This window comes from Amphiprion ocellaris, chromosome 20 (assembly GCF_022539595.1).
Source record: "Amphiprion ocellaris isolate individual 3 ecotype Okinawa chromosome 20, ASM2253959v1, whole genome shotgun sequence".
NCBI lineage: Eukaryota > Metazoa > Chordata > Actinopteri > Pomacentridae > Amphiprion > Amphiprion ocellaris.
The window spans coordinates 4,051,550-4,073,420 of record NC_072785.1 but is presented as its reverse complement, the minus strand read 5'-3'; the positions used below and the strand labels follow the sequence as shown (position 1 = coordinate 4,073,420).

Below are 21,871 nucleotides of genomic sequence, written 5' to 3'. Positions count from 1 at the left end.
CTCGCAGGAAAAACTGCAGAGAAGACTTTAACTGCAGATTGTAAATTTGAAAAACTAGAATTTTAAAATAATTTCTAGACCATGACAAGTTGTTTTGATCATAAAGTAAAATACTATATAATCAGTTCCAGATAGCTGTGACTAAATGTTGTGTTCCTTTGTAGACACTCTGTGATCTGGAAGTTGTAATGTGGAAATGATCAACTGAGGCATGATATTGTTGAAATTTCACTTATTTTTCTTAAGAAATTTCAGGTTGTTCATGATGTTTTGTAATAAGATAATTCCTTAAGTGTGATCATTTTCAGAATGTACTTTTTGCACTAAAACAAACAAAAAATTCGGAGTTGTGGTTATTCATAGGTTATTATGCTGTAATTTAACGGGTCCGGAACACTGGAGATCAAACTGGGCTGAATGTGGAACCTGGACTAAGATGAGTTTGACACCCGTGCTTTAGAGGATGATCCACTGCGGTCAGAACAAAACTCTGGCAAGTTGTGGCATTTAAACAATGACTGACTGGTATTAAGGGCTAAACTGTGCCAATAAAACTTTTCTTACACTATCCACACCAGTCTGCACCTTTGTTCACAGAAAGAATGCAACAGCCTCGAGAGCACCAGCAGCTGCCTGAACTTTCTACACGAGGTAAGCTGGCTCCATGGATTCATGCCATGAGCTACCATCTGCAGAATCAGTGGAAATGGAGATATATCGCATCAGATCAGGACTTTTGTCTGCAAACCTGCTGGTCACTGCTTGTTTTCTGTTTTTTTTGTTGTACACATTTTAAGACGACATGATTGGCTGATTGCATGAATGAGCAGGTGTACTGTGTTCCATGTGAAGTTCTCACCCAGTCCATTCGATTTCAACAGTGACTGCGTAACTAATAATGTTTTCTGAGCCAGTCAAACATCTAACATCTAATTATAAATCTCACAACTGAGCTTTAAACAAACTGACAGTATTTTCAAGACTTTCCTTTCAGTAGCTTATTTATTATTCATCGGATCAATATAAAATGCCAGACATTTTAAAGCAGACATACACAGCAGCTGGAGTGCTTTTATGTACATCGCCAGTAACCAAACTCCTAATTAAAATACAAAAGCCACACTTTGGACAGGCACCAACAGTAGTAACCTTCTGTGATGTACTTGTGTGTATGATGAGCTTCAACCTTGATTTTAAATTAAATTCAGTCTGTTTCATAACTGTACACGTTCCCAGAGTCAGTGTTATAAGTCCTCCCCTCCTTTGCTGATCTCGACCACAGTCTTTCCTCGGGCGTGACCTTTCTCCACCTTATCGAAGGCCTGAGGAACCTGCGAGAAGCTGAACGTCTCGTCCACAACGGCCCGGATCTGATAGAGAGCAGATAGAGGAGGGCTGAGCAGAGGTCACACAAGCCTTCCTTCCTAGTAGTGGATTGTCTTTAATGATAGAAATGATGCTAAGGCTTGTACAGGTGGATGAGAACTTTCTGTCATGCAAGACTTCTTCAAAATATTTTGCTTCATTTTTATCAATTTAAACTGTGTTTTAGTGGGAGCATGTTGAAGTGACCAGCTTATATAGATAGAGGGGAGTCATCTGCATAGAGAATGAGACACACCTCAGCTGTACACATCAGACAGTGTAAACTACCACACTGGATCAGCCTTTTAAATCTGAAATGCCTTTAGTGAATTATATTAGATTATGTGTGACTCACAAGACAGTGAATAATTAAAAGAACTGCTATGCCACCTCGAATCACATTTGTACATTTTTATGAGCTTTTAATGAGCAAACAACAATAAGCATGGAAGGAAACAGAAGTCAGTTTGTCCTGACTCATAGTCAGTGGACAGATGAGTGAGGATAAATGTGGCATTATACCTGTCCTGCATCCACCATGTCCCTTATTTCATCCAGTGCTGGACCACTAGGAGCAAAGAATCCCCAGCGGTAGTGAACTCCTTTAACCAGGTGCTACAAGAAAACAGATCCACAGAGAAGGCATGACAGTTAAAAAAAAGTACAGTAAGTCTTTTTATATCTGATATACTGTAGAGTATGTAAAGTAAACTAATCAAAAACTTTGTCTTCTTACCATTTGTTTTTCAGGAGTTTTACCTGACATACACCACAGCGTTATTTGGTCGACTGTGGGCAGCTTATGATGGTTAATACTCACGGACTATAGATCATTGTATAACGGGCATCACTGACCCAGTCTGATGATTTTATGATTCTCCTTTAATTGTGATACGACAACACTAAATTACTCCACTGTTGCCTACCAAACAGACCGGCCAAAAGTCTTACAGTTCTGAAGCAAATTAATGTTGTATTTGAGATGCAACATGTTTATGAGCCTCTTAGCTTTTAGCCAAACAAACATTATCTAGGGAGGCGCCTACATATCTGTGAAGAATGTCTGTGCATATATAGGCCATGTAAGCTAAGATGTATCTGTCTTTTTTCCATGTCAGTTATCAGGGTTGAGGTTGTGTAACGATTCTTTTCCTTCAGGCAAGTGAAAAGTTTGATGCATAGAAATGGTTTGTGTTTTCAGGACACCACTAAATACAGGTGATCTGATTATACTTTATTTCCTCTCTGTAGTAAATCAGAAATCACTTACTATATGTTCCAAACAGATTTAATGCTGAATAAAAGAAGTGCACCCTAATAAAAGGAGTAAAATGTGTTAGAACTTTGTGTGGCAGCAGAACTGACCCAGTACTGCAGAGATAGCAGATCACACACTGTGAGTATATAGGGCTAGAACTTTAGGCGTAGTATACAAGTCTGTTCCCTAACTTTTCATTATATACATACAATACAGAAATACTAATGCTATTGTCTCTGTAATGGGAAACTCCACTGCTGTCTGTTCTACACCCAAACAGTCTCAGTGTGTCAGGTGCCTCGCAGGAGAAGAAGGTCACGTCCTTTCAGCCTTTAACAACAGAGCAGGAATCCCTGCAACTCCTGACAAAAGGAGCAATGAAATGACTCAGTCTTTTGTTATGTTTGACCTTATTAATATTTTTATTATTATTATTTAACATGTTTCCTTCAGGCCTATTTACAAATGAGGACAACCAAGTCTGAAATCTGCACAGCACAAATTTACACACTCCTTACAGAAATGTCCTTATTTTCCAATGAAGATAACACTAAATGAAAAATAAATATGGATAAATCCAGTGTAGACATTGTTAATATGGTAAATGACTATTCTAGCTGGAAACAGCTGATTTTTAATGGAATATCTCCATAGAGGTACAGAGGAACATTTCCAGCAACCATCACTCCTGTGTTCTAATGCTACATTGTGTTAGCTAATGGTGTTGAAAGGCTCATTGATGATTAGAAAACCCTTGTGCAGTTATGTTAGCACATGGATAAAAGTGGGAGTTTTCATGGAAAACATAAAATTGTGAGTGACCCTAAACTGTATGTATGCAGTTATTTCATATATTGAGACTGCACAAGAGGGCATCAAATCACTTCTCTAAAGTGCAGCAACATGTGTAATGTCACATATGAGTCACTATGTTAGTCAGCAAATATGAGGTTAGAAAAAGTAGATATGACTTCATGAAGTGATAAAACAGGCCTATTTAAAGTCCCAGTTAACCCTCACACAAACACATGGGGTTAGTAAAGAAGAAAACGTATGATTTTAATCGTATCTGAGATGAAACTGGGTGTAAACTAGTGCTGCAACTAACAATTATTTTTCTAATTAATCCATGAGCTGTTTGGTCTACACAGTGTTATAAAATGGAGGAGAATGTCAGGCAGTTTCCAAAGCCAAAGATGACCAATGTCTTGTTTTGTCTACAACTCTAAGATATTCATTTTACTGTCACACAGGAGAAAAGAAACCAGAAAAAAGTGGGAGTTTTCATGGAAAACATGAAATAGACTGGGCATATATACAGTATATTTTGCGTCCTGTTTAAATGCCCACAAAGTACATCACCTTCCCTTTCTTTTTCCACAGAACTGTCGTCATTCTGCTTCAAGTGTCGTTCAGTTACCTGCAGCTCCTTAAAGCCACATGGGCCCTCAGAGAATTTCAGAACTTGTACCTGTGACAGTAAAATGCTGAAATAATACATCAGCAGCTGGGAATAAAAATCTTCTGCAGCTTCCGTCTGACAATCACTGAGAGATTGTTGTTCTGATTACAGGGATGGTGTGGGGCTAATGACAGACAATGACGGTGTGCATCAGATCCTCCCTGTGGGGGTACACCTCCCACGCTTTCTTCTCTTACAGTACCTGAGGCACAAGGTGTGACCGTGAACAGAAAGATAAACCATTCACAATTCTACTGAAAGAGTTTCAGACGTTGTTGAGCGGCGCCCCCTGGCTGTTCTTTCCATTTCTATGGAAACAGAAATAGAATGAAATTTTCTGAGGCACCGCACTACATAACACACACTGTCCTAACTGATTACAGCTAAGAAGAAGAGGTGAGGGATTCAGAGAGGTAGTAGAGGGAGAAGACACTGTAACTTTCAATATATGCTGCAAAGGAAGGAAAGAAACTCAGTGTCTGTGTGTGCACACAAACACACACATGCATGCGCACAAACACCTGCACACACACACACACAAAGTTTTATGTGTGTGTGTGTCAACCTCAGGGGTAAACCGCTTAGTTTAACACCGTCACACAACTCTACACAGAACAAGAAGCAGAACAGGGAAAGTGTCTCGTCCATTCTAAAAGAAAAAGTTGGGTTTATCTTGGCTTGCTGAGAACTGCTGGGTGCTGCTGAAAACCAGGAGAGGCTAGACTGAAATTCTGTGTTAAAACACCCTAAGACACTCAACACTACTAAAAATTATGGGCTAGTAAAAAAAATGCAAATTAGAACAGTTTCAAAAAATAAATAAATAAATAATTTTGGCTTTTGAGAAACTACAGACATCAACAGTCCAACGCTAAGTGGAAAAATAGTGGTGTTGATCTACACCTGGGTCGCTGTGGCCAGAATTCCTCCAGAATATGGGAAAGTTAAAGACCATGAGCAAAGCCTAAGAAACACGGAACTACTTTCTTAAGTTGCCCATCTTCCTTCAAACATCCTGTTACAGGAAGAAGCATGTAAAGCCACAGTTTCGCTGTTGTTTTACATTGTAATGAAAATCACTGAAACATGCCCACATTATGCTTGAACCTCACAGTACTGGGGTTCACTGGTTACTCAGTGATTTAACTCCCAAATACAGCCAAAACAACATCCCAAAAAGTTCCTCTGAATGTCCAGCAGACCTATGTTACCTTTAATCCGTCTCCATGTAATTCCTACTAAATAGAAAACTACATCAACCAATAGTGGGGACATGCTTGTCTTCCACTGCTACACAGAGACATCTATTAGCATGAATTAATACCACTTCAAACGGCAGTGATACATGCCAGCAAATTCATGCTGTGGATTGTGTGGTCAAGAGCTGAGTGGAGGAGGTAGAAACACCAATGCATGCACAAAAGCACTGAATGCAAACTTTGCTCTGCATGGTTTTTACCACAGTGGGTACACCCACAGAATGCTGCTTCCTATAGTGTGTGTGTGTGTGTGTGTGTGTGCGCGTGTGTGCGTGTGTGCGTGTGTGTGTGTGTCGATGTTACTACAGATTGTGACACTAGTCTGTGGTGAATGATGGATTTTATATTTTCCCTGATTCATCCTGACCTGCACCTTGTTAATGACGCTAAATGTTCAGAAACATGTATCTTAGTAACTGTTCACACTACAGACATTATGAGGCTGGAAAATATCACAACATCTGAGGTATCAGCAATGAACAGCTTCCTCTTTTATCTGAAAGGAAATGACTGTGGCATTCTCTCACAGTTCCTCTCAGTTTGTAATCTGATATTTGAACCAGATCACTCCAATACGTGATTAGTAGTGCTGTCAAACAACTGATTTTTAATCAGATTAATCACAGGGTTGCTGTGGATTCATTCCAATAAATTGCGATTAAATATCATTCATTTTTAATCTACATTAATGGCGTTTCATTTTGCATGAGCAAACAGACTCTAGAAAGAAGCGAATATAAATTCACATAACATGTTTATTAAACACCTTTAAAGGTTCATGTTAACAAGAAACATATTTTTTGCATTCACATTTCCCACTGAGACGGCCAACATGCTGTTTAGCGTCTTCCATTTCCAGTAGGTTGGTTCTGCCACGACTGGATCAACTGCCCATCTGTGCATGTGCAGCAGTATGCATGACGGTAAGTCTACTTGGACAAACTGCCCGAAATGCACTGCCAGAGTCGTTCAGGGATTTTGAGTCATTCTGCACAGCAGATGCGTTCACTGCGTTAAAATGTTTAATCTGATTAATCATGATGATGGATTAATCCACATTAACGCGTTCATTTTGACAGCCCTAGTGTTTAGTTATTCTCAGTTAAGATCTGAGGTGGCCGTGGTGTTCATGTCTCTATGATTTTCCATCCACTTGTTCATGATATAGTAGATATCCAGGTAGGAAGTCAGACTTTAGGGCGCTTTCATTGAGGACCTCGATGAATAATGATTTCACACAATGATTTGTACTATCGCTTCGGAGAAATTTTACAATTAAAGATGCTTACAGCACAATTAAACAGATAACATCCACCAGTATCATACTGGCCTACACGACAGCAGGTCTACTAATCAAGACAGAGTTTCATTTTTTGCCTGTCCTGATATAAATCATTTAAAAAAGGAACTGGCAGCAATTGAGAACACACTAAAAGTCACAAACCAATGGTAAAAAGCTGCAATTAGTGTTAACATAAGACTGATAGTAAATCTTAGAGTCCACTCAACTGCTTTTACCCTGCAATTAGAACTACATAAATAGGTTTCCAGGAGTAAAAAAAGTGATGTTGCTAACAGACACAGATCATCACTCCACCGCATTCCTTGGTGGAGTAATGAAATAAATAAACCCAAAACGCCTCACTTGCTGAACATCTGCTCAGCCATAAACACTGCATCTTACCAATATTACCCATCATCTCTCAAGCAGGTTCTGGTAGACACTAGCTAGGAAAAGATCCTCCATTATAAACTTTAACATCACAGTTTCACATTCACTACATTGTGACTGGTATTAATATTTGATGAATTGTCTAGCCCCATTTTATTACAAGTTGAAGTCCTGCAAGTAAATGCAGGAAAAGAACAAAAGTGACATCAACAATCTAAATAATGCAATATACATTTACTATAATAGATCGTTAATACTGAGATGACTTGTAGCTGCTGGTTACATAACAAAGCATTCAATGAGCTTTTGTGAAATCTGAAAAGAAACTAGTGAAAACTGTTGATTCAACTGTAGATAGCAAAATATTCACAAAATGTCTACTTTTAACCCTCCTGTTGTTCTCATTTACAGGCACCAAAAAAAATGTTTCCTTGTCTGAAAAAAATCCAAAAATCAGCAAAAAATTCCCCAAATTTCTGAAAATTTGCAAAACCCTCAGGAAGGAAATTCCAATAATTCCTTAAAAGTTTCCCATAAAAGTTTTATTTTTAAAAAATCCCCCAAACTTGGAGAGAAAATTCTTGTAAATATTTTCAAAAAATGAGTAAAAATCTTCCAAAAAAGTCCTAAAAATATCTAAAGTGATTACATATATATCAGTAAAACTTCTAATATTTTCTTTAAGAACATTCACATAAAAATCAACCAAAATCTAGCGAAATTCGCTGGATTTTGGTAGATTTTTTTGTGAATGTTCTTAAGAAACATTTTTAACATTTCTTTTTTTCCACCAAAAAATGTTCAAAGATTTCCCAAAAACGTTGAAAATGTGGACATCAGAAGTTTCACTGTGGAAATACTGTTTTTAACACAGTTAGTTCAGATAAGGGGGAACAACAATAAATACGTCATCAGCCAGACATCGGTATCTATGGTTACCTTCAGAGCCTTGGTGGCCACCGTAGCTGCAGTCTGCATCATGCCGTCAGCCACGCCCAGGCTGTCGGTGTTCTGGAGGAAGGGTGTTACGAGGGTGACATACTTGCTGCCACTCCAAGGCTTCAGCAGACTCAGCGCCCAACGCTCTGTGTCGCCCCCGACATTATCCAGGATCAGGTCAAATCTTGAGTGTAACAGAGACACAAGCAGAGACACAAAAGTGTGGGGTGGTTCTGCATGAAAAAAGTGGGAAAAAAGGATAATTGGGCAGATAAAACAATGAAGAGAAAGATTAAGTTTGGTAGAAAATGAAAGGGCTCAGTTTTCCCACGCTAACGAGCTGAGTGCAGCAGCAGCAGGGAGGATTATCTGTGGGGGATTCTCTTACTTGTCCAGCTCACTGAGGGGCTCTTCAACAGGTCCAGCGGTGTAGTCGACTACGTGATCCGCTCCGAGCTCCCGGACAAACCGCTCGGCATTCTGGGAGCAGGTTACAGTCACATGGGCTCCCCAGGCCTTCAACATCTGCATACAAATAACAGTACTGGTGTTATTCACTAATATCAGCTCCTTTATTGGGGCTACTGTGTGTCAAAGGTGATATAGATTTGCTATAATTTGCATCCCTCAAGTCCTAACTACAGAACAAATGGTTGAGTCACTGTAAGGACCAAATGTTTGAAGGGCAAGGAGAATGTAGATTTAATAAGATTAAATCGTACTTCTGAGTAAAGTCAGCTACAGTATTCAGGTCAAGGTGAGTGACACAATCTGAAGGCGGACAGGCCACACAGACTTCAGAAACCTAGTGTTTTTACTCTGCCAAGGAACGGCGGAGTTATGTGATGATCTGCGTTGGTCTGTCTGTCTGTCTGTCTGTTAGCAACATTACTCAAAAACAGACAAACTGATTTGGATTACATTTCCAGTGAAGGTCAGAAATGACTCAAGGACCAAGTGATTAGATTTTGGCAGTGATGCAGCTTATAGTCTGGATCCACAGATTTGTTAAAGATTACTGTATCTTTGTGAGATAGTGGCACGGCGTCACTGTAACCATGACAACAAGTGAACACTACGTCAGCTGCCTGCTGACGATCACATGATTGTGATCCTACTACAAATCCACCACTGAGGATTTATCAGGACTTATCCATCAGAAATGATACAAGGAACAGTTGATTAAATTAAATAAACTAGATTTAATATAGACCTTGTTTTTGTTGCTGTTGCAGCCTAAAACAGTATTTAGAGCCCTTCATGTTTTGCACAGTTTGTGTTGAATATTTCATATGTCATGAACAATATTGCCACTGTTTGCCCATTACTCTACCCTCAGTAGTCCATCCATCCATCCATCCATCCATCCATCCATCCATCCATCCATCCATCCATCCATCCATCCATCCATCCATCCATCCATCATCTATACACCACTTAGACCTCATCAGGGTCATGGGGGACTGGAGTCTATCCCAGCTGATTGAGGGTGAAGACAGGGGACACCTGGACAGGTAACAGTCTATTACAGTCGTTTTTAATTTTAAAAGACTGCTGGAGAGACTATCAGACTGTGGTTAAGGAAGCCAAAAGGGCTCACTTAGCTGGAGTCATTGAGTCAAACCGCCACAACCCTCGAGTTTTATTTAATACTATTAACTCTGTTTTAAATGCTCCCAAACCGGTTTGCCAAGAAGCATCCTGTTACTCTGTCGTTTTTGATAGACATTGTCAGCCACATAAAGCCATCAGGGTCCCCTCATGACTCCATCCCGCCTCATTTTTTAAAAGAGGTTTTTCCATGTATTGGGCAGTCAGTTTTAACCGTCATTAATAGCTGTCTGTCCACTGGCGTGGTACCCACCAGTTTTAAACACGCTGTAGTCCAACCACTGCTTAAGAAACCTGGCCTTGACACCACGGTTTTATCTAACTCGGACCAATCTCCAAGTTGCCCTTTCTTTCCATAATTTTTGAGAAAGTTGTTCATGCCCAGCTGAAGTCCTTTTTAGATGAGCACAATGTACTGGAGGTTTTTCAGTCTGGTTTTAAGACTCTGCATAGCACGGAGTCAGCACTGTTACGGGTTTTTAATGATGTTCTCCTGGCAAACGACTCTGGGGATTATGTGGTGCTTGTTCTTCTGGATTTAACTGCTGCATTTGACACAGTGGACCACAACATTTTAATATCTCGTTTGCAGCACTTGGTGGGCATTAGTGGTAGTGCACTGCAGTGGTTTAGGTCCTATTTAACTGGCAGAACTATGAGTGTGAGCCTCGACATCTTTGAATCCCCCCCTGCTCCGTTGTCTTTTGGGGTCCCGCAGGGTTCAATTTTAGGGCCTCTTCTTTTTTCCTTATACCTACTTCCTATGGGATCCATCTTTAGGAAGCATGGCATTGCCTTCCATTTTTATGCGGATGACACACAAATTTATGTGCCGTTGAAAAAGAAAGACTCTCAATCGGTCACACCGCTCCTGTCCTGCCTTGATGACATTAAAGCCTGGATGGCTTTAAATTTTTTATGTTTTAACGAAAAGAAAACTGAGGTCATGGGGTTCGGTCCCAGCGGCCCTTGTGAGTCTCCCCCTGTTGACTTGGGCCCCCTGGCTCACTATGTTAAGCCAGTGGTTTCCAACCTGGGTTTTAAAATGGACTCTGATTTTAAACTTGACCATCAAATCAGTGCCATGGTGAAGGCTAGCTTCTTTTACCTGCGACAGTTAGCCAAGGTGAAGCCCTTTCTAACACCAGAGCACTTTGAAATGGTGATCCATGCTTTTATCACAACCAGGTTGGATTATTGTAATGCACTATACCTTGGAGCTAGCCAGTCTGCCCTAGCGCGTCTCCAGTTGGCTCAAAATGCTGCTGCCCTTCTTTTAACCACCACTCGAAAATATGAGCACATTACACCTGTTTTAGCTTCCCTCCATTGGCTCCCCGTGCGCTTTAGGGTTGATTTTAAGGTTCTTTTATTTGTTTTTAAAGCCTTAAATGGTCTGGCCCCTCCCTATCTCTCTGAGCTGCTCCATCCTCATGCCCCCTCACGAACCCTCAGATCAGCTGGTCAGCTGCTTCTGGAGGTTCCGAGGTCTAGGAGGAAGCTCAGAGGAGATAGAGCCTTCTCTGTTGCTGCTCCCAGATTGTGGAATAATCTCCCCATGCACATCAGAGAGGCTCCATCACTGGCGGTTTTTAAAACAAAACTTAAAACTTATTTTTATTCACTGGCTTTTAACACAGCATGAGACTCTGCTTCTGTTTTATTGTGCTGCTGTCTTAATATGTGTATGTTTTATTTATGTTTTATTTATTGTTTTAATGTTTTAATTTATTGTTTATTGTACAGCACTTTGTTTCAGCGGCTGCTGTTTAAAGCGCTTTATAAATAAAGTTGAGTTTGAGTTTGAGTATTACAGGGCTACATATAGAGACAAACAATCACACTCACATTCACACCTACGGACAATTTAGAATCACCAATTAACCTCAGCATGTTTCTGGACTGTGGGAGGAAGCTGGAGAACCTGGAGAAAACCCACACATGTACAGGAGAACATGGAGACTCCATGCAGAAAGATCCCAGGAAGGCTGGGACATGAACCGGGGATCTTCTAGCTGCAAGGCAACAGTGCTCACCACCAGGTCACTGTGCAGCCCTCCCCCAATAACATAATATGTAAAATAAGCTGCTTGGCCATCATCATCCACTTTTTCATACATACCTGTATAGCAAATGTTCCCACTCCTCCTGACCCTCCAAGGATCAGAATCCTGCGGGGCAGAGGGAAAGCACAATGTATGTGTCAACAATGTGTTCTGCACTATTTCCACACAGAACCTCCCTCATGAAGATTCATGTCAAAGCCACTCTGAGCTTTACTGTGTCAAGTTCACTGCAGTGTAAAGGAGCATCGGAGCTGCTGCCAGACGACCAGATCACATCACACAGAGGCTCATTAAGGAGCACTCAGAAAGGGGCTCAGAAGGAGCTATGAGTGGAATAATTGACTAGATCAAAGACAGGGAGCTCTTTGAGGTGGACAGGGATTAACAACGGGAGGAAATTTTGTGTGCCTGCAGCAGTGTCTGTCCACATTCCCTCACCGTTTGTTGGCACAGTTGTCCTTACTGAGGCCACCAGTATTAACCAGAGCTGACCAGGCGGTGGTTGCCACGTAGGGAATGGCTGCTGCCTCTGTGTGGCTCAAGGACTTTGGTTTGTGGGAAACCTAAGCAAAAACACAGATTAATAACAGATGCAGTTAGAAGAGCAGCACTGTCCCAACACCTTTCTGTGACACATGTGGTTAGTCTTCATGATTAGATTTAGCTCATCTTCACATTTTAAATTAGCAGCAATAAGTAGGCTGCATTTTATTTTAAGTAATGAAACATTGCTACATATTTGGCTTACTAATGTTGAAACCGGTGACCCGTGTCACTCAGAACAAACCACAATCAACAAAGAGGAAACTGATGACCCAGATCTGATACTGATGAATATATGAACTTCCCACAAACAGAAGCACATCTAAACACAAAGCTGAGAAATGCACAAACAGCAGCGCAGATGTTCAGCTTACCTCATTGGCACTCAGAACCACAAACTCAGCCAAGCTGCCCTGCTTCCATGGTGGGATAGCAGCCCACACCTGAAGGAGACACACAGCAATGCAACATTTAATACCAACAGATTCACAAAACAGAACCCATATTCATCTACATTATCCACATATATACATACACTACTGTTCAAAAGTTTGAGGTCACTGAGATATGTTCTTATGTTTGAAAGAAAAACTGTTTTTTTCAATGAAGATGACATGAAATGAATGATAAATCCAGTGTAGACATTGTTAATGTGGTAAATGACTATTCTAGCTGGAAACAGCTGATTTTTAATGGAATATCTCCATAGGGGTACAGAGGAACATTTCCAGCAACCATCACTCCTGTGTTCTAATGCTACATTGTGTTAGCTAATGGTGTTGAAAGGCTAATTGATGATTAGAAAACCCTTGTGCAGTTATGTTAGCACATGGATAAAAGTGGGAGTTTTCATGGAAAACATGAAATGGTCTGAGTGACCCCAAACTTTTTAACAGTACTGTATGTACGCAGTTATTTCATATATTGAGACTGCACAAGAGTGCATCAAATCACTTCTCTAAAGTGCAGCAACATGTGTAATGTCACATATGAGTCACTATGTTAGTCAGCAAATATGAGGTTAGAAAAAGTAGATATGACTTCATGAAGTGATAAAACAGGCCTATTTAAAGTCCCAGTTAACCCTCACACAAACACATGGGGTTAGTAAAGAAGAAAACGTATGATTTTAATCGTATCTGAGATGAAACTGTGTGTAAACTAGTGCTGCAACTAACAATTATTTTTCTAATTAATCCATGAGCTGTTTGGTCTACACAGTGTTATAAAATGGAGGAGAATGTCAGGCAGTTTCAAAAGCCAAAGATGACCAATGTCTTGTTTTGTCTACAACTCTAAGATATTCATTTTACTGTCACACAGGAGAAAAGAAACCAGAAAATATTTACATTTAAGAAGATGGAATCAGGGACTTCAGACTTTCTTTAGTTAAAAACTTGCTATAACCAATGTTTTGTTCAGTAAATGTACTGCAACTAACAGTAAGGTTTATTCTGAAACTGCTGTCTGTTCCATAAATATCACAACACTGTCAAAAATGAGCGTCACTATTTCAAGTGTCTAATCTGACTCATTCAGACGTCCCTCCATCTTTCAGCCAATCCCATGCCTCCTGCCACTGCTGCTAGATTTAGCTAGTTAGAATATGTTAGCTAGAAGGACAACAACGTCAAAATGATTTAAAATCAACAATCCAGCTGATGCTGCTAAAATGGTGCAGAGAAAATAACAAATAATGGAAGTTTTTACTTATTTAGCTCTGCACGGCTGCATTAAGAAGCAACATCCGGTCTGAGTGAAATGAGGCAACACAAAAGTGCCAGAACCTCTAGTTCTTTAAATTTGCACGAGGCTGGCTTCAAAACAAGTCAGTTCCATTAACAGTATATAAAATGAACAAAGTTTTTGTGAACAGCAGTTTTGAAGCAGTGTGGTGACAGACCCCACGCTGAGTTCCAAAGACACTCTTCAGGAAAAGTGTGGGTGGCGTCACAGATGTTTCGTCTATCCACAGTCTATTCACTGCTCATGGGCGACAGCACTGTCTCCTCACATCTGGTAGTGCAATAGTTTTTGGGTACAATGTGCTAAAAGTAAAACATGATATAACTATGGCAAATGCTATTAGACTGAAGAATGGAGTTAAAATATACAGTCAGGCCTGAAATTATTCACACCCCTGGCAAATTTTGACTTAAAGTTACTTTTATTCAACCAGCAAGTTTTTTGGGATTGTTAATGACACAGGATTCTGCCAAAAGATAATATGACAATGTACAAAAGCATCATTGTGGAGAAAATTATTTCTCAGTTTTTATTTACATTTGAACAAAAAGTGGCATGTCCAAAATTGGTAGAGGTATGAAGAATTTCAGACTTGACTGTATGTATAAAATACATAATGATGAATATTCTAATAATGACTGATGCTTTGATGCTGTGTGGTGTGTAAAACATGTATTTTTGGTATAAAGACAGGTCACATGCTTTGTAGAACAATTAAATATGGATTACTCAAAAATAATGGTGTATACTTAAGGCAATATGACTTTTAAAAGAGGTGTATCAGAATTATAACAATACATGAAGGTGTAAAATGTATGAAATCTGTCTCTAATGGGGTAAAATGTGCAGGGGGGCTGAGACAGAGTCTGAAAATGTCTGGACAGGTTCTCTGTAATACATGACCTGATGATAACCTAACATCCACTGTAAAGTGTGATCTAGGGGTGAAATCTGATAAATTGATGTCAAGATCTGACCAATGGATGTAGAAAAGTATAACGGTGTCAGAACTATCTCTCCAGTAATACGCCCTGACCAACTCTCACAGCATAAAAGATGCACAGCTCAGCTCAGTATCTTCAGTATTTCTTGGGGTGTTATTACTACTAAGAACTGCTCCTGGACTTGCTGTCGACAGTAAATCCTGCTGCCTCTGAATGCTGACTTCTCCAGGTGATTCTTTGAAGATCATCAAAGAAGCTTTTTAGACATTGGAACACAGTCAAGTCATAGACTCTGGCCCTGATTTGAGACTTAGTTTCCACTACAATCTACAAGGTCCTGGGTTTGAATGTCAGGGTCAGGACATTTGCATGTTCTCCCTGTGTTGGAGTGGCACAGGGGATTGTGGGAAGTCCTCTTCCAGACCTGGACTCAATATACACGTGCCTGGTCCAGAAGAAGGCCCGACGTATCGCTGCTGATCTTACCCACCCAGGAAATGGACTGTTTGTTCTGCTTCCCTCAGGCAAACGGTACAGAAACATAAAAACTCTGACTTCCAGACTGAAAAACAGTTTTTATCCCAGAACTGTCCAATCCATTTCCCCCCTGCGTACACAAGAGATACACTATGTGCAATAAAGGACTGAATCTTGCACTGGACTGCACTTTACACTCATCCTACTGCTCATGTGCACTAATTCTGTTTACATATTTATATTTTTGAGGGTTTTTTAAATTTTATTTGTATATAGTGTGCCATTTTCTATTTTTTATCTATAGCTGGGAGTCACCTATCAAAATTTCACTGTGTGGAAACATAATGACTAAAAAGATTGTTGATTTTTGATTCTTGAACCTGTCCATGGTGCACCCTGCGTTTCACCCTATGTCAGCTGGGATAGACTCCAGCCCCCTACACAGGATAAAACAGTTAGAAATAGATGGATGGGCTGCACATGCTACCTACCTAGCTACCTGACCAGCTCATGAGGTTATTTTCTTACAGACAGCATTAACAGAGGTTGTTTAATTCTAAGTTACTAAAGCACTTTCTGATTCCAGATAACCTGCTAAGTATCAGCGGCCTTGTTATGCTAAATATAGAGTGGTTTAGTTACTGTGTCTGTGCACCGTATATTAAGGTTCAGTGAAGCCTCTAGTTAATTGATTTAGAATTACTTTGGCTCTGGTGTTGTTCCAGCTGACGAGAGCTAAGTGGTCAAATGTAGGAGTGTCAGAGGCTGGGATTTACTGAGAGGTGAAGACATGGTGGCAGAAATTATATAACAGCATTATAACACCATAAAGCTCATTTAAAGGATCTCAAAAAAAGGCTCATTTAATTGAATTAACTTTATTTTGTTATATTTTATGTTAACTGACTAATCAGCTAATTGATTAAGCATTACACTGCACTCTGCTTTGTCAGTGTTTTATGAATTAATGCCAAGCTTGGAAACAACAAATGACATAAACGACGTGCTGAATCCTATTTCTGGTTCAGACAGCCACCAGGCAGCACGGAGGAAACTCTGCACATGGCTCAACACAATCCCACAGCGTGCTGCCAGAGCTAATTTCAGCTCATTCCTCAAGGTTGTTTAGGGCTGAGATATGGAGAAGAGTCACGTCATGTTGTTTTCCTAAGCCAGGCTCAGATGACCTTGTATAATCCTGGAAGAAAGATCACAGTGACAAAGCATACTCTGTAGCCAGAAGTAGCTGAAGTAGGTCAACGCTCAAACACTCTGTGGTGATGAAGGTCAGACGGCATTACCGAGCCTCACACAAGCCAAGAAAACCCTCCCACGTTATTACACCTCTGACATGCTAACACTGATCCTGACAAACACTGACTCAGCCATCGCCATGTGACATCAGACATCAGCACAGGTTTTGTGTTTTCACCATTTTGTGATGTGACTGAAAGCTTCTCGTCTAATCTGTCTTGTTTAAGTTGTTTTCTTACTGTGACTGCAGCTGGATGTTTATGACTGCACGGTTAACACGTGTACTATATTCTTAAATGACTCACTCGTGCACACTTCTGCTAATGTGCTATTTGCTTTCTTTACCTCATCCCTTTCTCTGAAGTACTTCACATCCAGGCCACACTCCATGATGACCCCAGACACATCTCTTCCCAGGATGAGAGGGAACTCGCTGCCCGACTGCTTCATGTTCAGAGGGTCTCTCTTCATAGACATTGTAGCTGCACCATAGCCACCTGACAAGGACAGAGAACAAGATTATTATCTGGATAGACACTGGCACTGCAATATGAATCAAGATTTTAGCAGGAATGGTCATTTTTACAATTAATTTTTACTGAAACAAAAAAAATTAAAATGATTTGTACTGAATTCTGTATCAACTATGTTCCTTTATATCTGGAGATTATGATTATGGTCTCTGTAGCACCACAATACTCCATTCATAGTTGCATGCTGTGAATCATTTTACCTGTGATTTGGATATGGGTGTACTGTGATTTCAAAAACACAGAAATTGTTCTGCCCTACGTTAAAGTACTCCTCCAGCTGGGTACCATCAGCCTCAGCTGCACTTAACTGGTCCCACACAAGACACTTCCAGTCTGGATTTACACTGTAGAATTCTACACGCCTGCTTAAGTTAACAACCTGAGTTTCTTCTGTTAAGGAGGGTGTTGGCCTCTTTAAGTACTAGTCTGGATTACCAGCTGACAGGGGGAAGTCCTGATTCAGTGCATGTGAATTCTTTTTTGGTCATTTAATTGCTCAAAATAGGATAAGGCCTTTAATGCCATTCATGAAATCACAGGAGATTATAATGGATTGTTTTAACGATGGATGGATGGATGGATGGATGGATGGATGGATGGATGGATGGATGGATGGATGGATGGATGGATGGATACTTTATTAATCCCACAGGACATTCAAGTATTCAGCAGTTTACATACAACAAAAAACAAAAAAGGCGGGTTAGTAACCACATTGACATTAAAGGTTAGTATATACTCTAAAACACAGGCTCTACAATACTACAAACAAAACATATCTATAGAAACACTAAATGTATTCAAAGTCAATATAAAGTATTTACACATTTTAAGGCACAATGATAAAACCCTCGTGTCGTCCTGCAGGTCAAAATTGACCCGTTTTAAAGTTTGAAAATGTGGAGAAAAAAAAAATATTTTCACAGTGAAACTTCTGATGTCCACATTTTCAACATTTTTGGGAAATCTTTGAACATTTTTGGTGGAAAAAAAGAAATGTTAAAAATGTTTCTTAAGAACATTCACATAAAATCAACCATTTTTTGGGTGAACGTTCTTAAAGAAAATCTTAGAAATTTTACTGATATATATGTAATCACTTTAGATATTTTTAGGATTTTTTTGGGAAGATTTTTACTCATTTTTTGAAAATATTTACAAGAATTTTCTTGCCAAATTTGGGGGATTTTTTTTTTTAAATAAAACTTTTGGGGGAAACTTTTAAGGAATTATTGGAAATTTCTTCCTGAAGATTTTACAAATTTTCAGAAATTTGGGGAATTTTTTTGCTAAGTTTTTGGATTTTTTTTCAGACAAAGAAACAATTTTTTGGTGCCTGTAAATGAGGACAACAGGAGGGTTAAAGTGATTTTGACAGGTAGTTAAAAAAACTGTTGTAGTAAACTACATAAGGTGCAGAGACATTCTCAATCACAGTGGATCAGTCCTACTGGGATCCTGACTGCAACCTCCCACCCCAAACACTCAGTAATGTAATAAAACATGTCTCATGTTACTGATTATCAACCTGGCTACATGGTTTATTGGATTCAAGTTTTCATATTTCATCACTTCATCACAACTAACATGAAAAGAATGTCTTCCAGTATAACACAGTCAGAGTACAATCAATCCAGTGAAACTTACACTAAGAAACCTCAGACATGCTCACTGCTGTTAGCCCCCTCTATCCACCCCCACAGTAGATGGTAGAGTGGAAAAACAAGCTGAGGATGTGAGAGAGAGGATGGCGGTTTGCATGATTTTATTTAAAGATATCAGAACACAGCAAGCATCAGTCTAACAGCACGACTGCATCTCAGTTAGTTAGAAAAACTTTCCATCTCCAGTCAAACAGCATTTCGTTACCAAAGCTTGGGTATGCAGACCTGACTTTTAATTGAATCATTGCTGTTATCGTCAACAGAGTCTCCGAAACTTCTTTTATTCTCCACACCATCATCCCTGCTGCTCTACTGACAGCAGGCAACACATGAAGCTGAGCAAAAATGTTTCAGATTTTTAGACTATAATACTTGATCTTCCCAAAGCTGAGTCCTTTCAGCTGCTTTTCTCCAGTGTACCAACAGCTGCACCTCAAGTCTTCAGTCTAAGAGGTTGATCATCTGGTGACTTGTGTCAGTCACAACAACTCTGAGCACAACGCTCTACAGAAAGTGGAGATTATAGTGGACTTCAGGAGGGACCCGGCCCCTCTCACCCCCATCGCGCTGTGTGACTCCTCAGTCAACACTGTGGAGCACTTCTGCTTTCTGGGCACCATCATCAGCCTCATGAAGGCGATGAACATCAGCTACATTGTCAAGAAAACTCATGTATATGATATGATTTCTTTATTTTCGTGTTATGCACACAAGCGTGCCACCACAAGACACCAACATACACATACATACTACTAAATATGCTGCCTTTTATCCCAGGACAGGCAAAGAAACTCTGCCATGAAAAAGGTTCCTCCAGTTTTTCATGGTCATCCAACGAAAATAAACAGAGGACATCTTCCTGAAAAGTACCTCCCGGCTACCTTCATATCAAACATCAAATTAACCTCATTCTCAACTTCTCCTAAGTTACACAGCAAACAAAGTCTGTCCTTCTCCTGAGTAGTGTTAAACCTTCCATCCATCCATCCATCCATCCATCCATCCATCCATTGTCTACCGCTTATCTGGGGCCGGGTTGCGGAGGCAGCAGGTGAAGCAGGTCATTCCTGACATCCCTCCTCCCAGCGATGCTTTCCAGCTCCTCCTGGGGGATCCCGAGGCATTCCCAGGCCAGACGAGATATATAATCTCTCCAGCGAGTTCTGGGTCTACCCCGGGGTCTCCTCCCAGGCGGACTTGTTCAGAAAACCTCCAGAGGAAGCCTCTCCAGAGTCATCTGAATCAGAAGTCCAAACCACCTCAGCTGGTTCCTTTAGAGGTGAAGGAGCAGTGGCTCTACTCCAAGCTCCCTCCGGATGTCTGAGCTTCTCACCCTATCTCTAAGACTGAGCCCAGCCACCCGGCAGAGGAAGCTCATTTTGGTCGCTTGTATCCGCGATCTTGTTCTTTCGGTCACTACCAGAGCTCATGACCATAGGTGAGGGTTGGGACGTAGATGGATGGTAAATTGAGAGCTTCGCTTTACGGCTCAGCTCTCTCTTCACCATGACGGTTCGGTACAACGCCCGCATTACTGCTGACGCTGCACCAATCCGCCTATCCATCTCACACTCCATTTTCCCATCACTCGTGAACAAGATGCCGAGATACTTGAACTCCTTCGCTTGGGGAAGCAACTCCCCCCCAACCCAGAGGGAGCAGTCCAACGGTTTCCGACAGAGAACCATGGCCTCAGACTTGGAGGTGCTGATCCACATCCCTGCTACTTCACACTCGGCTGCAAACCGCTCCAGTGCTGCTGAAGGTCATGATGTGAGGAAGCCAACAGAATCACATCATCTGCGAAAAGCAAAGATGTGATCCTGGGGTCCCCAAACCGGACGCCCTCCTCAGTATTAAACCTCCCAATCTGTAAAGCTGAAGGTAATGTTACTGAGTTTCTCCTTGCTTCACACTGAAGGAGAATGTCCTTCCTGCTGCAGCTCAAGAACTTCAACCTGACAAAAACAGTGATGGTGCACTTTTGCACCTACATCACTGAGTCTATCCTCACCTCCTCCATCGTCGTCTGGTATGCTTCTGCTCCCGCTAAGGGCCAGGGTTATCTGGTCAACCTAAAGGTGACTCTGAAATGACCCTCCAGGATCTGTACACCTCCAGGACACTGGTACATGCTACAAAGGCTGTTTGCTGATCCCTCCTATGCTGGACAGAAACGGTCAGAGACACTCCCATCTGGCAGGAGTCCATCAGGACCAGAACCTCCTTCCAAGGAGCAGCTTCATCCAGAGATCCCGGTGACTTTACCTCTCCCCAATCCTATGCCCACACTGTGTTACATTAACACACAGCTTTCAAATAGGATTACTAAAATCTTTTTGCATATTCAAGTTGCTTGCACTACATGCTGTGAGATTTTGCACATTCCTGCACAATTTGTACAGCTGTTTCCCCTGAATACCACTGGAAATATTACTGTACAACAGCTTTGATTTGCTACGGTTGCTTTCAGTTTGTCTTGTCAGTTTGTCATGTTTGACTTGCTTAATGCCTGTTTTTAGATTTCTTTACATTTTTTGCTTATCTGTTTTCAGTTTTTTCTGTCATATTCTGACACACTCACCTCTCATGCCGACATCAAGCGGGTTCAGTCCTGCTGCAAACACTTTGACAATGACCTCATTGGGGTAGTCGATGATGGGGAAGGCAGCGTTTCTGGTGAACCGGAGAACATCGTTGCTTCCATACTTATCAATGACCCAGGCTGGCATGATGGTCCTGCATCTGCTGGACCTGCTGAACGGTCTCCTCTGGATGCCATGACTGGAAACTGATGTGTGCACACGTGGTGATGTACTGAGGTGACACAACAACCTGCTGTACGCCAGACATCTGACAGAACTCATCTTGACCGTCTTTGAATGAGCTAACGGTGCTTTTAGTCCCTGACACAGAGGACCTCCAGCTACAAAACTTCTCTATAACCCACCACTACCGTCTGACTAGAACCATTTTCTTCACGCAGAAATATCTAACTGCTCGTTCCGGGAAATGTAATAATTCCAAAGTTTAGAGCAATTTCAAAACAACGTCCTCTACTTCCTATCATGCCTTCTG

The 21,871-nt window shown here is 40.8% G+C and overlaps 1 protein-coding gene across 1 annotated transcript; it reads right to left on the bottom strand.

The window, feature by feature from the left end:
• Nucleotides 1-983: 983 nt before the first annotated feature.
• rtn4ip1 (reticulon 4 interacting protein 1) lies at nt 984-21,866 on the bottom strand. Its single transcript, XM_023282911.3, has 9 exons — nt 21,378-21,866; nt 16,942-17,093; nt 12,550-12,618; nt 12,071-12,195; nt 11,689-11,737; nt 8,344-8,480; nt 7,956-8,139; nt 1,888-1,980; nt 984-1,370 (listed from the first exon to the last, which is right to left on the bottom strand). The coding sequence occupies exons 1-9, from the start codon at nt 21,658-21,660 to the stop codon at nt 1,245-1,247; spliced, it is 1,218 nt and encodes a 405-aa protein (XP_023138679.2). The 5' UTR covers nt 21,661-21,866; the 3' UTR covers nt 984-1,244.
• Between the last annotated feature and the right edge of the window lie 5 nt (nt 21,867-21,871).

Excerpts from the sequence above, each read along its gene's own strand:
- rtn4ip1 (XM_023282911.3), bottom strand. The coding sequence starts at position 21,660 with ATGAGTTCTGTCAGATGTCTGGCGTACAGCAGGTTGTTGTGTCACCTC. Across the intron at positions 8,140-8,343 it reads CCCCTCAGTGAGCTGGACAA|ATTTGACCTGATCCTGGATA; the intron begins GTAAGAGAATCC and ends GTTACACTCAAG. Across the intron at positions 1,981-7,955 it reads TGGCCACCAAGGCTCTGAAG|CACCTGGTTAAAGGAGTTCA; the intron begins GTAACCATAGAT and ends GTTTTCTTGTAG.